The sequence below is a fragment of the Carassius carassius genome, chromosome 36 (assembly GCF_963082965.1).
Source record: "Carassius carassius chromosome 36, fCarCar2.1, whole genome shotgun sequence".
Lineage (NCBI taxonomy): Eukaryota > Metazoa > Chordata > Actinopteri > Cypriniformes > Cyprinidae > Carassius > Carassius carassius.
The window spans coordinates 14,689,732-14,705,077 of NC_081790.1; the positions used below are offsets into that span (position 1 = coordinate 14,689,732).

At 37.8% G+C, this 15,346-nt stretch overlaps 1 protein-coding gene across 1 annotated transcript; it reads left to right on the forward strand.

The window, feature by feature from the left end:
- Window positions 1-9,313: 9,313 nt before the first annotated feature.
- Window positions 9,314-13,784, forward strand: si:dkey-183i3.5 (uncharacterized protein LOC566445 homolog). The gene is made up of 10 exons (XM_059525584.1): window positions 9,314-9,912; window positions 10,043-10,254; window positions 10,974-11,034; window positions 11,110-11,205; window positions 11,302-11,478; window positions 12,260-12,385; window positions 12,472-12,585; window positions 12,720-12,826; window positions 12,900-13,159; window positions 13,656-13,784. Exons 1-10 carry the CDS (start codon window positions 9,388-9,390, stop codon window positions 13,673-13,675), a joined length of 1,698 nt encoding a protein of 565 aa, XP_059381567.1. The 5' UTR covers window positions 9,314-9,387; the 3' UTR covers window positions 13,676-13,784.
- The last annotated feature ends 1,562 nt before the right edge of the window (window positions 13,785-15,346 follow it).

Sequence of the window (15,346 nt, forward strand, 5' to 3'; positions counted from 1 at the left end):
TGCAGAGTTTAGAGCGATGTTCAAGGAGAACCTCGGATAGCCAGGTGGTGGTGCGTGCTGGTCTAGATGACAGTGGGCAAAAGTTGTCCAAGCAAGAGGTTGAAGTGGAATAAAGAGTGTCCATAGCACTGTTCGTGTCCAGAGCTGAAAACTGAGAGAGTGCAGGAAGCGAGGATGAAACCACAGAAGATGAGCGCAGGTTCTGTCGTAAGGTGTCCTGCTTTGGAGTGTGTGCCGCTTCAGGAGTAAGTGCTAGGTTAGCAGTAATGAGGAAGTGGTCTGAGGTGTGCAGTGGAGCAACTGAAGAGTTGTCCACGGAGCAACAGCGCGTGTAGATGAGGTCCAGTTGGTTGCCTGATTTGTGAGTCGCTGTAGTAGACACTCGCGTGAGATCAAATGAGGCGAGCAGAGTTTTAAAGTCAGCAGCCTGGGGTTTATCTAGGTGGATGTTGAAGTCACCAAGCAGTACCATAGGAGTACCCTCTTCAGGAAAGTTTGATAGCAGCACATCCAACTCCTCCAAGAAGTTTCCCAATTGACCTGGGGAACGATAAATGACCACAAAGTGGATTTGAACAGGGTGGGTTACAGTATGTGATTCAAATGAAACGTTACCTGTAGGTGAGGGCTGTTGATCAAATTTCCATTCTTTTGATATAAGGAGACCAGTACCTCCACCCCTCCCAGTGGTACGAGGAGTGTGGGAACAAGTGAAATTAGTGGAGAGGGCTGCGGGAGTGGCAGTGTCTTCAGGTTTGATCCAAGTCTCAGTCAGTGCCATGAGGTTGAGACCGGAATGATTAGCAATAGAAGAAATGAAGTCTGCTTTGTTAACAGCAGACTGGCAGTTCCAGAGACCAACTGGAATAGAGAACGTAGTAGTAAAGGTCAGAGGGACAGGCCGTAGATTTGTCGGATAGGCCTTCCTGCGACACACATTGCGTGCTCTCCGAGTGTTAGTAGTGATAGTAGAGATCTGAAAGCACATAGTGACTACAAATGACCAAAATAAGTATTTGAGAACAAGCTATACAAAAAGTAAGGTACTCGAAGAAAGGGGGGGGGGCATTACTCAAGTGCCCTGTCGGTGTCCTTGCTCGGTGGAGTCTCGCAGGTAGAGTTGATGGTCTTTACACTCGTCGGTCTTTCAAGGGCTTCCAGCCGAGCAACAGAGAAGGACAGCAGTTTGTAAGTGTTTTGCCTCGTTTTCTTATTAGGCTACTGTGTGATCGTCATTGCTAGGAAAGTTCGGTTTAAATTGTGTGTCTTACCCTGGTAAATATGTGCTGAAAGTGGCGCTTAGTTTTGCTTTTGCCAGTTTGCCAGTTTCGGTCTGCTAAATAGTGAGGCGTGGCCAAAGCCAGTAAAAGTAAATTCGCTGTTTTTTATTTATTTAATTAGTTATTTAGGGTCATTGTCCTGTCAGAAGGTAAATATTCTGTCGAATCTGAGGTTCTGAGCTCTCTGAACCAGGTTTTCATGAAGGATATATCTGTATTTTGCTGCAGTGAGCTTTCCTTTAGCCCTGACAAGTCCCCAGTCCCTGCCACTGAAAAGGACCTCCACAGCATGATACTGCCACCAGCATGCTTCATTGGGAAGTGTTGAGCGGTGCCTGGTTTCTCTCAGACATGATGCTTGGAATCAATGCTGATGGGTTCATCAGACCAAATGAGTTTTTTTTTACAGTCTGAGAGTCCTTTGTGTGCCTTTTTTTTTCTCCCTCTCTTTCTCAAATTTGCAAGAGAACCGCTCTAGGAAGGGTCTTGGATGTTCCAGACTTATTCCATTAAGGACTGTGGAAGCCACATGCTCCTTTCAACCTTTAGTGCAGCAAAACGTTTTTTTTGTAGTCTTCACCAGTTCTCAACATAACCCTGTCTCTCAGCTCTTCAAGCCATTCTTGCGTTTTCATCTTTTAGACCTTCTATAGATGGTTGCGTGCCAGATGTTTTTAACAGTGATGAGAAATGTTTCTTGAGCACCAACTCAGGATATTAGATTGATTTATTAAGTTTCATGTTACACTAAAGACTGAAATAATGGCTGCCAAAAAAATCTGCTTATTTTAATAAAATTGTAATAAAAGTTCACATCATTACTGTTTCTGTATTTTCGATCAAATAAAGGCAGCCTTAATGAGACTTTTTTTTAAAAACATTAGGCTTCAACATACTTGTATTAAAAGCCAAAACAACGTTCCTTTTGATTTGATGGAAACTTGAATGCACATTTAATGGTGCTGTCCAGTATACTGGAAATACACAGTGAAGGCATGATAGGGAATGGTTCTTTTCACAGTGGGCTTGTTTTTACTCACTTTGTGTGGTTCGGAGATGACTTGTTTATTTGTCTTTGATTCTTATCACTTATCACCTTTACCGAACATCTGCAGGCAGGTGATACTCGTAGTGTTGTGGTGGATATGACAGGAATGCACCTTGATGTATTGTGTTTGTATATGACTGGGCTGCATATATTCTCTTTGTGTTCTGGGTTTGTGTGTGCAGAGTCATCCATCACAGGCATGAGTTTATTAGGCGCCTTCATCCTGCCTGGAAAGCTATTTCCCTTGGCACTATTTCTCCCCTCTAATGACTGTTTCAGCACTGAGAAGTGTGTAGCCCTTCAGTCATTACTCTGTAGCATTGTGCACCCAGAGCTTAATGTACATGCATATTTTAATGATTATACAAATTCAGATTGCAGCTATTGTTTTTCTTAAAGAAGGATTGTTAAAGAAATCGCTTACCTAAAAATTGAAAATTCTCATCATTTACATTCTTGTGTCATTCTGAACTTCTGTGGCTTTCTTGGGAAGTTTAGCAGCATTCCTCAATGCAATAAAGGTGGATGAAGACCAACAAAAAGACAAAAAGCACCATTTAAAGATATATGTGATAGCCCATACATCTTGAGCACTGTAATCTAAGTCTTTTTTTAAAAGCACAATATCTTTGTATAAGATTAATTATTCAATGAAAATGTTGCTTTGAAAAAAAAAGTTCAATGAATGAAAAAAAAGCTTGGACAGTTAACTATAAATATCTTATTGTATGTTCCATGAAAAAAAAAATGAATATCACTTGCTCACCCATAAATCTTCTGCAGTGAATTGGTGCCATCAGAATGGAAGTTTAAATAGCTAATAAAAACAACACAATAATCCACACGACTCCACTCCATCAATTAACATCTTGTGAAGTGAAAATTTGGATCTGTAAGAAACAAATCCTTCAAGGCATTTTAACTTTAAACTGTCACTTTTGGCCAAAAAACATTCCTTAATCTATGATAACACCTCAAGTGAAAAAGTCTAATCCCTGTTGTCCTCTCACATTAAAAACCACAGGCATATTTGTTGAGAACAGGATTCGACTGTTTTTGTGGATTGGTGCTTGATCTGTGAATATTTGTCTCCCTATTCAGAAGAGAAAACTTTTTCATTGGAGAAAGCAATATTATGGATAGAGGACTTGTTTGAGGTTAAAAACATTTTAATGCTCCATGAGACTTAATTGATGGAATGGAGTCGTGTGGATTATTGTGATGTTTTTATCTGCTGTTTGGACTTTCAATCTGACAGCACCCATTCACTGCAGAGAAACCACTGGTGAGCAAGTGATGCAATGCTAAATTTATCAGAATAATTTCCAAAGAAACAACCTCATTTACATATTTGATGGTCTGAGAGAGTACATTTTCAGCAAATTTTCATTCTTAATTGAACTATTCCTTTAAGGCTAAAGGATGCAAAATAGATGGGTAGTATATTATGGGTATCTCCAGTACACCTCAAAGAAGAAGCTACAATGCAGTTGAGAAGATTCCATGCTAGTTAATGCCTCTAGCTTGATGTGACTATGGCTCCTCTGTCATAAAGAATGGATCAACTGCAGTGCCTTTTGGGTGAGTATGAGATGTGCCATGTTGTCATTAGCGACAGAAAAGCTTAGATTTATTACATCTGGTCTATCTTATCTGGTGTAAGAGAGCAGCTCTCCATATGCAGTAGATAGTAATACTGTAAAACACTGAAAATTATGATCTGCAACCTAGAGGTAATGAAATGGCCAAGGCGCTGTTTATCTCTCCTACTCCCTGGATCTTAGCTTTCTATTTCCCCATGGTGACAGTATTGTTGTAAATTATAAGGAATGTGTGAACTGAATTGCCCATTTTTACTTGTATATGTACAGTATATTGTGGCTGGGGTGAATGGGTTCACATCTAATTATAGACTATTGGGAGGTCAGCCAAGTGGTTGACTTGCTTATTGGCTCTTGGTCCAGTGGAAGATTATAAGGCAATTTAGCTCTAGTTTCAAGATGTGTCCAGATCTGTCTGGCCCATGAAGAGATGGGGACAGCTGTCACTAGACTTTAGAACCACAAGAGAAGAAATGTCTGACAATAACTGGACCATTTTGGGGTTAAGGGTCAGCATCTTAACCCTGCTTGAGGTAATAGATTATAAGAATGACTTTTCAAAGTTTCTTCCTGTGTCAAAGAAGAAACTCAGTGCGGACAGTGAAGAGCCTGAGGTACAGATTCGATTCCATTAAATGAACATCAGCATATCTCTATTTATAATATTGCTTTCTGCAGTGAATAAGTAGGCTTGTTTGAATCAGGAGAGACATATGTACAGATCTAGCACCATTTACAAGTAAAAGCAGTTCTAAACTGATATATTGGTGGGTTTAATAGGAGAGAACACCCAATGTACTTTTTAATTTTGCAAAGCTTCATTAAAGATTATAGAATCATATTTTGGCCAGGAGAAATGGTCAAGTTAAAGTTAACTTGACTGTGACTTGGTGCATTTGTTTGTTATAAATGCACCTATTAATGTATTTTTATGTTAATTGACTAACTAGAGTTGTGATGATTTCTTGTGGATTATTATATGATCTTTTTAATCAGCTGTTTGGACTCTCATTCTGACGGCACCCATTCACTGCAGAGGATCCACTGGTGAGCAAGTGATGTAATGCTAAATTTCCCTAAATCTCTTCTGTATCTTGACCTAAGGATAAATAAATTTTCATTATTTTTTCTTTGTAGAAAATTATTTGTTCTAGTAGAGTCAAGACTGTGGTTGCTAGCTAGCAATGGAATCTAAACTGTCAGCCCAGTGACAGTATAGCACAATGAAATTTCTTGGACATTCTTTGTCTGATACGTTTTAAACCCTAGAGAAATTTACATTCAAATTTCCTGTTCAAAGGGAAAAGGCATCCTGATTTACGCATGCATGTAATTTACAGCTACAGGATATTTTCAGCACTGGACAGCACCTTCTCTCTAGCTTATCTTTCTCGGGATTTGTTATTGTTGGTTGTTTTCTCATTTAAATGCATGTCCACGCGATCCCTTTCTGTGAAGTGTTTACTTGAGCACCTCATTGATTCACTAGCCTTTGGTGCTCCAAATGTTCCTTCTCATGAGGTTTATTTGGCCGAGTGAGCAGTCCGAAGCTCATGCGTCATTAAAAATAAATGGCGAAAAATGATCGGGGAGCACGAACTGGATCTCGAGATTAATGAGAACGCTCTCTTGGGCTACTGTTTACGTTAAGTCTGACTTAAACAACTATCATACACATTTAAAGGGCAAATTTAAGTCATTTTACCAGACTGCCAGAGGATTCGCTTAAGTTACCTGTGGTTATTCTTAAACGTGAATGAAAGAGACTTTAGTCGGGCGCGCGCTAAGGGAGTCTGACAGAACGGCTTTCTGAGGCACTTTACCTCATGACAAACAGTAAAGTTTTATATTTGATTTGTACTTTTTCTCTGCTGGTTTATTGGTAAGCACTTTACTGTGAAACGTGCGTGACACAAACAACGACATGTTGTAGGCTACTAGTTCTATAACCTATACATGGTAAGAATCTTCTTTAAACGTCACAAGGGGACGTTCTTACAACGTCAAAAAAATTTAAAACGTGAAAATATTTATTAGTTCAAAAATCGACATCTGTCGTATTACGCACTTACGATAAAACATTAACACCCTTCCCAAGGCTTTCACAACGTAGCCTAGCTGCGGCGAAGGCTCGCAGAATACGTAATGAATAGCCTACAGGATACGTCAGAGGTCTGTGGGCAGTCATCTTTCCAACCAACACCTTTTTTCCAACACCAATTCAGTGAACGGGACCGGGCTGTTATATCAGGTACGGATAAAACATTTAATTAGCATACCTTATTTTCCAAAAGCAGTTTTTGTTGTCAGTTAACTCAATAAAATGTCTTTCAAGTTTCGAAACATCCTCATTCTTCTCCTTTCTGAATTATTTTCAGGGCTGTCATAATGGCTAACTGGCTGAAATAAATCCAACGACTAGCGGATATTTCTAGTCAGTTTTCTTGGAATTGTAAAGCTGAATTCCCGTATTGTGAATAATGAAGACGTCTGAGATTACGTGGGGCGCTTTTAACGGAGCGACCGAGACTAACGGGACGCGCGCGGAGAAAGTTCAGCACGTGCTCCAGCCCTTCTCATCCACTGTGGCGCTTCTCGTGCTGGGGATGGTCATTATAGGGATTATATTACTGTCACTGACCACCTACCACTTTCACAAAAGCAAGATGAAGAAGAGGAAGATGCTGAGGGCACAGGAGGAATATGAGCGGGATAACTGTGGCTCCTCTGTCCCCGTCAAAGTGAATCCCGCGCTGAGCCGCTGCGTGATCGCTCGCCCCGCTCCACCGCAACATCCACCGACAGACACTGACGCTAAACCTCGCGACGGAGTTACAGGCTCCTCATAACGGGACCAGTGAAAACTGTGGCTTTTGTAAATATGTAAGATGAGCAGGCATCTATAATCTCTTTGTCTACATGAGATGAGACTGGACTTTCCTGAAATCATCGTATGGTGGACTTTACACAGTATCTGAATAATGACTGAGTGAGAATGACAGCTGAGTTGAATGCGTTATAATTGGAAATCAATGGATGGTGAAACACAACAATGGGCCAGTGCTTGAAAGAAATCTTGATTTGGGATTCTCTCAAGATGCTGTCCAAGGTGCTGATTGTTATTCTGTACTCCTTTAACCCATTTAATCCCTCAAATTACATACACTTTTGTGTTGGGATGGTTTTAAACGAGTAGTTGAGGTGTTTTACACACAGTAAATGACTTTGCAGGCTGTCTTGGTTTCATGTGAACATTTTTACATGGCTGGTGTAAACTGTCACATGACCTCCGGGTTAAATTCCATGTTTGATAATTATAGGTTCAAAAAAGCATTTTATTAATGTAGGATTTAAATTACTCTTTTCATACATGCAGACATGTCAGTGTTCACATATGTGCCTGGTGGGAAACCAAGAGCCCCTTTCGAATAATTAACTGATTAGAATCCAATCAATATATTGTTGCAATAATGAAACACAAAGTAATATTTGTTAATTAATTCTTACTTTTCCTTTTCCGAAACTACCTGATAAAAATACATTAAATTCTTAATGTATCCTTTTAAATGTTAAATTTTAAAATGTAAAATATAAATGTGTTGATTTATTAAATTTATTTATTCATTATTTTTATTAGTATTATTTTATTTTTTTACTTTTTTTATTATTTTGTTTGTTTTTTTGTATGCCATTCATTTCATAGGTCTATTCAAGGTGTAATAGAATAAGGATTAAATGGGTTAACTCTGTCTAATCAGGAAAGGAATGATCTAAAACTAGAGCTTTGCTATTCTACTGTTAGGAAAGTTACTATCAGTATTATACTATATATTTGTTTATAATTGAAGATGATGATTGAAACAATATTACAGAGCTTAGACAGGAGCTCAGTCAGCATTCTGTTATACTATCCTCTTGACTTTACCATATCCATAACCAAGCATTTAACAGAACCATGTACTAACCAATATTAAAGCACATTTATCTAAAAGATCATTGGTAATATGTTCCTTTCAGATTTGTACTTCTGACTCTTTTATGTTGTTAAAACACATACTCTAATAGTTGTGATGACTTACATGTAAATAATAAAGCATATTTGACTACACATCCAGCAAATGAATTGAACGTTGTTGTATTTTTCCACATTTCCTATGATATTTTATTTCTGCCAGGCTATTTTCTGTATTTCTGGAGACTTCTGTACCAGTGAGTACATGCTTGGACACTCATGAAAGCCTTTGTTTTTCCTCTGGCAAAGTTTCAGCGTAATCCATGCCAAACTGCAGATCATCTTCTAATCATTTGCATCTTGTTATTAGAAAGCATGAGAAAGCACAGTTGAAGACCATTTTAAGACAGATATCTGTTCTTTTCTTATTGTTCTGGGTGTTATCTTTAAATGGGATCACACTGCATCTCTGATTATGTGTTTATAAATGTATAAATCTCTACAGCTTTCATCAGTAATCTCAGAATTACAGTTTTATGGAATATTCTTCTTATAATACTGGTGAAACAATGATTAAAAAGAGGCTGATTTTACATCTCAGTTGACTTTATGTCCAAAAGCATGAAATCTCCTGGATGCTGTATCAGGGTCTGGACAAAAACTTTTCATGTCTTTACTGTTTATTTTAAAGGGGTAAAAAAAAGTTGATTCCTGTAACTAAGATACAACTAAACTGATTAAGTAACAGTTAAAATATAGCCTGACCCAGCATTACACTCTGGAAGCTGTTACAGCACGCTGCATACCTGTCAGCAATTTTGCAGCAACTCCAGTTTACCCTTTGGGTTAAAAAAAAAGAAAAAATTTCACCTGCCTCTCACTGTCACAGCCACCTTGATTTATGACAGGTTCCTCTTACAGGCTTGTCAGCTCAGTAACATGAAATTCATGGTTTATCTCACATGCACGCTTGAATAAGACTAAACACGAATATGAAAAATATCAAAATGTCAATCATACAATGCGCTCTTGCATTATAGGTTGCATGAAACGGATCAAAAGTGACAGTAAAGATGTTTTTAATGTTGCACAGGAAATCCTGATCTTTTCAAGTTTCTATCAAAGAATCCTGAAAAAAAATTATCAGTTTCCATAAAAATATTGAGCAGCACAACTGTTTTCAACATTGATGACAATAATTTTAATGAGACTATACATAAATATAAATTCAGTCATACTCTCTTTAAATGTGCACAAAGTTGCTGCAGGGTTTGTATTTCTCTCAATCCCACATACCAAGGCTGTTAAATTACCTTCATCAGTGCCTTCAGGGGGGACGCTTGCCTGTGTTTCCACCTGGACATATGACTTTGACTGACAACAGCGAACCTTTCTGGGCGGCCCTTCAAGGAGCTGTGTATTTAAAGAACAAAGTGTGATCGAGGCATCCTGACTGAGCACCAGGACTCCTTGGCAAAGACCTGGACCCCAGCTCTGAGTGCAGATATGACAGAGTCAAGCTTGCGTATCAGTGGGGGAGCCGTCAGATTTGGAGCCACCTATGGAGGCAACCGTCTGTTCTCCGGAGCCAGGGGCGGTGGAGGCGTTAGCTCGACTCTTTCCCGTTCGCTCGGCTTTGTGAGAGGGGGTGGAGCAGGAGCCAGTCTCGGCCTGGGAGGAGGTTTTGGGGCTGGAGCTGGAGCTGGTGCGGGAGCTGGACTGGGTCTCGGCGGAGGTGCTCTCGCTCTTGGTGGAGGCCTCGGTTTGGGTGCCGGTGGAGCCAGAGCAGCGGGGATCAGGGCTGGTATGGCTCCACTGAGAGCCCGTCTAGGGGGCCGAGTCTTTAAAATCGGAGGCTATGGTTTCAACCCATCCTTCTTCAGCTCTACCACTACAGTGGACGCAGGTGCCGGTCCAATGCCAAGCATTGACCCAACACTCCCATCACTGGACATGGTGCAGGTCACACGCTTGAAAGAGAAGGAGGAGCTGCAGGCCCTCAATGATAAATTTGCATCTTTCATTGATAAGGTGGGTAAAATGTGGGTTTATTTACAAGCATTTTTACAAATAACAAGCTATGTCAGATAAACATATGGTCAGTAATTAGAAAAGACTTTTACAAATTAGTTCTAATGACTATTACTTTGTCGTTTCACAGGCCAGGTCTCTGGAGCAGCACAACGCAGTACTAAAAGCCAAAATTTCCATGTTTACTAACCCAGAGCAGGGTGGACCTGCTAGCACTTCCATCCTTCTGACCTCTGCCATTGGAACATATAAATCCCAGATCGACAGCCTCACTGCTACTAAAGAGGCCATCATTGCTGAGATTGAACACTATAAAGGCATTATTGAGGATGTTCAGGCCAGGTGAGTCCCCAGAATCTGAAGAAACGTACTTTCAAGAATTAAAAAAATATATATTAATGAAAATTATACTCTACCATTCACAAGTTAGGGGTCCGTTACATTTTTTAAGTAATTAGGACTTTATTCAGACAGAATGCATAATGTTGAGAGCACCAAATCAGAGCATATTAGAATGATTTTGAAGGATCATGTGACACATCAGACTTACGTTATGACTGCTGAAATAATCTTTAATAATCTTTCACAATATTACTGTTCTTACTGTATATTTGTTGGACACTTCTTTCAAAACCATGAAAAAATAGTACCAACCACAAACTTTTGAAAGCTTCATTGAAATATTGCATCAAAGAAACTTCATTGATTACATGACATTAAAGCTAATTTTGGAATCGGCTTTATCTTTCAATAAGATTTTTCATTACATTTGAGTACATATTCCACTTAACTGCTGCTCAGCGATATTAGTTCTGCCTTCTTATTGGCACTTTGTGGTTTGATTTTAATACTCGACATGAATAGTCCTCATCTGTATTGCCAAAGTAATTGCGCAAATGAGTATGTGAAGGCTTTTAAACTTTTTCAAATTGGTCTTTATATCTCTGACCACCTGCTTAGGTGATTGTCACAGGTAAAATATGACCTTTGGGTAAGAAAGGACGAGACAAGAGGACAGTTACTGATGTACCTGCATATTCTCTCCTTCTTTATTTTCTCAGGTATGATGAGGAAACTGCTCAAACCAAAACTCTGGAGCTTGACTGGACTGCGCTGAAAGAGGTACGAAACACACATCATCAGGACAGTACTTTATGGCTTACAAATGTATGCCTCTCACGAAATCTCCTCTATTAGGAAGTGGATAATCTCTACCTTTCCATCTTTGAGTTGCAAACCAGCATCAGTGGTTTGGAGGATCAGATTGCTCTGTCCAAACAGGTGTATGATGCTGTGAGTCTGTGCCTCCGTTTATTTCAGCAGTGTTAAAATGGATCATTAATTTCCCAGTGGCCTAAGCTTGTGCTTGTGTATCTGCATGTGTGTTAGAAAGTGAAAGAGGTGAGGAACATTGTGACTGGTGGTGTGAAGTCAGCAGTGTCTATCTCAGTGGATAACGCAGCCCAGGCACAGGATCTGACCTCAGCACTGACTGAAGTCAAAGCTCACTATGAAGTCCTGGCTCAACACAGCAAGCAGGACGCCCTCCTCTCAGTGCAGGACAGTGTAAGAAACCTCTGCTCTTTAATAGGATTTAGTATTTAAAATACTAGGTACTGTAATATTTTGTAATAAGGTTAAAACATTTTTTTTTATTTGAATGTATTTCATGTATTATAAATATATTTATTTTATCATATTTATTAATATAATTATATTAAATTATATTTATAAATTATATATATATATATATATATATATATATATACACACACAGTTTTTAAATTATATCATATATCTCATTTAAATTGTGTGTACTGTATGTAGTATATAAATATTTTCATAATTTGGTTCTAAATAAATCATTAACATAAAAAATATATTTGTTTTGTGGTTCGAATCAATGTATTAACTGAGATGTAATTTAATACAATATCATTTTATTTTATTATTCTAATTTTATTTTATTTATTAACATATATCCAGATTGTGTTTTATAAAATGCAATTATGATATTACATTATAAAAAAAAGAATATTTCTATAAATTAAGATTATTACAGAGAAAATGTGCTCAATCTTCATTTATCTAGTGCAGTTTTAACATATAGAACCTAGTTGTAACGTGATGCCAAAAATACTAATATGTACTTTATACAAAACGTTCCTAATGAATAATATTAGTCTAATCTAATGTATTCTTGTACCAGTTCAAGATGAAACTCAGTTCGTCTTTTACTAACTGGCTCCCCCAAGTGGCGAGTCCTTGTATCGCAGGTTTGTAGCATGCTTTAGGCTAGGCTAAGGTCAACCCGTGACCTCTTTTCTTTTTTTATTTGGCTCTATAGCTCTCCATGATGTCTGTATCCTCTCAGCCCACATCTCAAACACTCACCTCAGCCACGGACGAGCTCAGAGTTTACAAACTACAGATTGACTCTGTGCAGAGAGAGATCGAGAGGCTCAAATCTCTGGTAAGCACTTACTATGCTGTCACAAAGGGTTAAAACCCCCTAGATAAAAAGTTCTTGTGAATATTCCATGTCCTTTCCATTGACAGAACTTGCAGTTGGAGTCTCAGGTGGAGGAGGCAGAAGTTCACTCCAGCTCCCACTCAGAAACATACCAGGATCAGGTTCTTAGTCTTAAGTCCCAACTTGATGATCTCAGGAAGGTAAATACGTAAATTAATTGAGACCAAATGATAAAAAACTAACAAGCACCAAGTTATTTTTACTGAATAAAACAATGACATGACCTAGGTTATCACTCAGATTTAGAATCTAAATGGGTTTTTCTCTTCTTTAGCAAATTACTCATTATGGTCAAGAATATCAGGTGCTTCTCGCCAGCAAGATGTCGCTGGATGTTGAAATCACAGCCTATAAGAAACTCCTGGACAGTGAAGAGAACAGGTTAGATTGTTTAACATAAGTGGATGAGATTTTGTTCACTCAACAATCACATTGTATCTGTCTTGTTGACCAGAATGAAATCTGGAGGTGGCGTCACCGTGCACATGTCTAAGACTGTGGTCGGAGGAGGAGGAGGTCTAGGCATGGGTGCAGGGGGTGCAGGCTTTGGTGGAGGTGCCTCAGGCCTGGGAGGAGGTCTTGGAGGTGGATTTGGGCTGGGGGGAGGCCTAGGAGGTGGTCTTGGGGGTCTAGGACTGGGACTCAGTGGAGGTCTGGGCTTTGGAGGAGGTGCAGGGAGCAGTTACATGTCCTCCAGCCTGAACAGCAGTGCCTGTAAGTATTCATGAATGTTTTCATACATGTTCACATGTTAACTGTTCGCTCCAATCCGAGGCCAAAAACTGGGATTTTAAATCTAATGTAAAGCTGCAAATGAAATGAAAGTTCATGAAGATTATAAACATTTTGAAACAAAGAATAAAAGATGAGTAAGACATATTTATGGTTCTGTTTTAGTGTCAGTCACTAATTAAATAATATAATAAGAATAACAATAATATAAAATAAATTTTAATATTTATGGTAATTATATTATATTATAAATAAGTACACTTGGAATATGTAATCTTTTAAGTACATCTTTTCACTTAATTTTTACTTGCTGATAATACAGTGATAATGAAAATAGAAAAGCAATTTGTAGTCCCACTAACTTGCTGTTCATCAGTGAATCAGAACACAAATGGTAAAAAATGACGTTCAAGAAGTAATATTTTGCAGTGAAATGTCACGCTGGCGTGTAGTCACACTTTCCATTGTTTTCACTCAGTGTCCTCCACTGTTTACTGAAGATTCACAGCCTCCACTCTTCAAGCCACAACAGAATGCTGAGCTTCCACATGAGGCGGCGAGAAAACTTCATGAAGAACACCTCACATAAGTTTTGACATTATGTTCGATGAGTCTCCAAATTCTGTACTAATTCACCACCAGATCAAATTGTCTGTATTTCCACGCAACACTTCCTGCTACAATAATAATAAAAAAAAATTCCATTCATGGTTATTACTGAGGAAAACCACAGTGGACTTCAATCTTTCCATGTAATAATATCAATAACATGTAAGTTCCGATAATGATAATTTCAATTTACATAATAGAATGATAATAATAATAAAGTGTGTCTGTAAAAAAAATTTAATATGTGACCATGGACCACAAAACCGGTCATAAGGGTAAATGTTGTAAAACTGAGGTTTATACATCACCTGAAAGCTGAATAAATAAGATCCCCATTGATGTATGATTTGTTATGAAATGACAATATTTGGCCAAATAACTGGAATCTGAGGGTGCGAAAAAAAATCTTGATAAGATCGCCTTTAAAGTTGTCAAAATGAAGTTCTTAGTAATGCATATTACTAAACAAAAATGAAGTTTTGATATATTTATGGTAGGAAATTTACAAAATATCTTCATGGAACATGATCTTTACTTAATATCCTAATGATTTTTGGCATAAAAGAAAAATTCAATCATTTTCCATACAATGTACAAATATAACCATGCAAATGACTAATATTGTGGTGAGGTCACATACAGTATATGCAAAGTGTATAAAATTCACATATTATTTTTACAATAACGTTCCTTTAGTTAATGTTAATAAATGCATCAGATAACATTAAGTAACCGAGCAATACATTTGTTACAGTATTTATAATTTTTTTGTTAACATTAACATTAGTTAATTTGACTGTTCATTGCATAGACTGTATAAGGTTCATTGCTAGTTCAAGGTTAGCTCAGGTCCTTTAAATCATATAAGCAGATACAACCTTTAATCTGAATAATAGATTAGTACCCTTTGAAATTAACATAAGATTCATAAATGCTTTAGAAACTATTTTTATCGTCAGTTCTGTTAACTAATGTAGTTACATAATGTTAATAAATGGAAATTTATTGTGAAATGTAATTAAAATATTTATAAACATAAATTAAATAATGTTTTATTGTTAAATAAATATACTCTTTTCAAACATATCTCAATTTTATTTATAAAAACAGCAACAGTTGACCAATCTACTAGCAAAAATTATAAAAACAATAAAACCCAGCATAAGACATAAAGGGTGTAAAACAGGCCGTAAAAACATCTCAAGTTGTAGGCTAAAGAAAAAAACATAACGATCTGTTCCAAAGTATAAGCTCGAACACGACTCTTCATTAATAGAATTGCATCATAACAATGTTTTAACCCTCTTAGCATAACAAGTATGCATCAAAATGAAGGTCCTTGTCAACTGTTCCACCATTGTTGTTGTAAGAAAACAATCTTACAAAACACTTAAAAAGCGGAAAAAACATACCCACGCACCACCTACAGACTCAGATGCCAAATGTCATAAACCCTAAATAATGAAACATCATCCTGTCATTTAAAAAACTACGTCTTGCAACCATTAACTAGCCATCATCAGCTTCGACAGAGCCTCCAACGTATTTTATCTCATTATA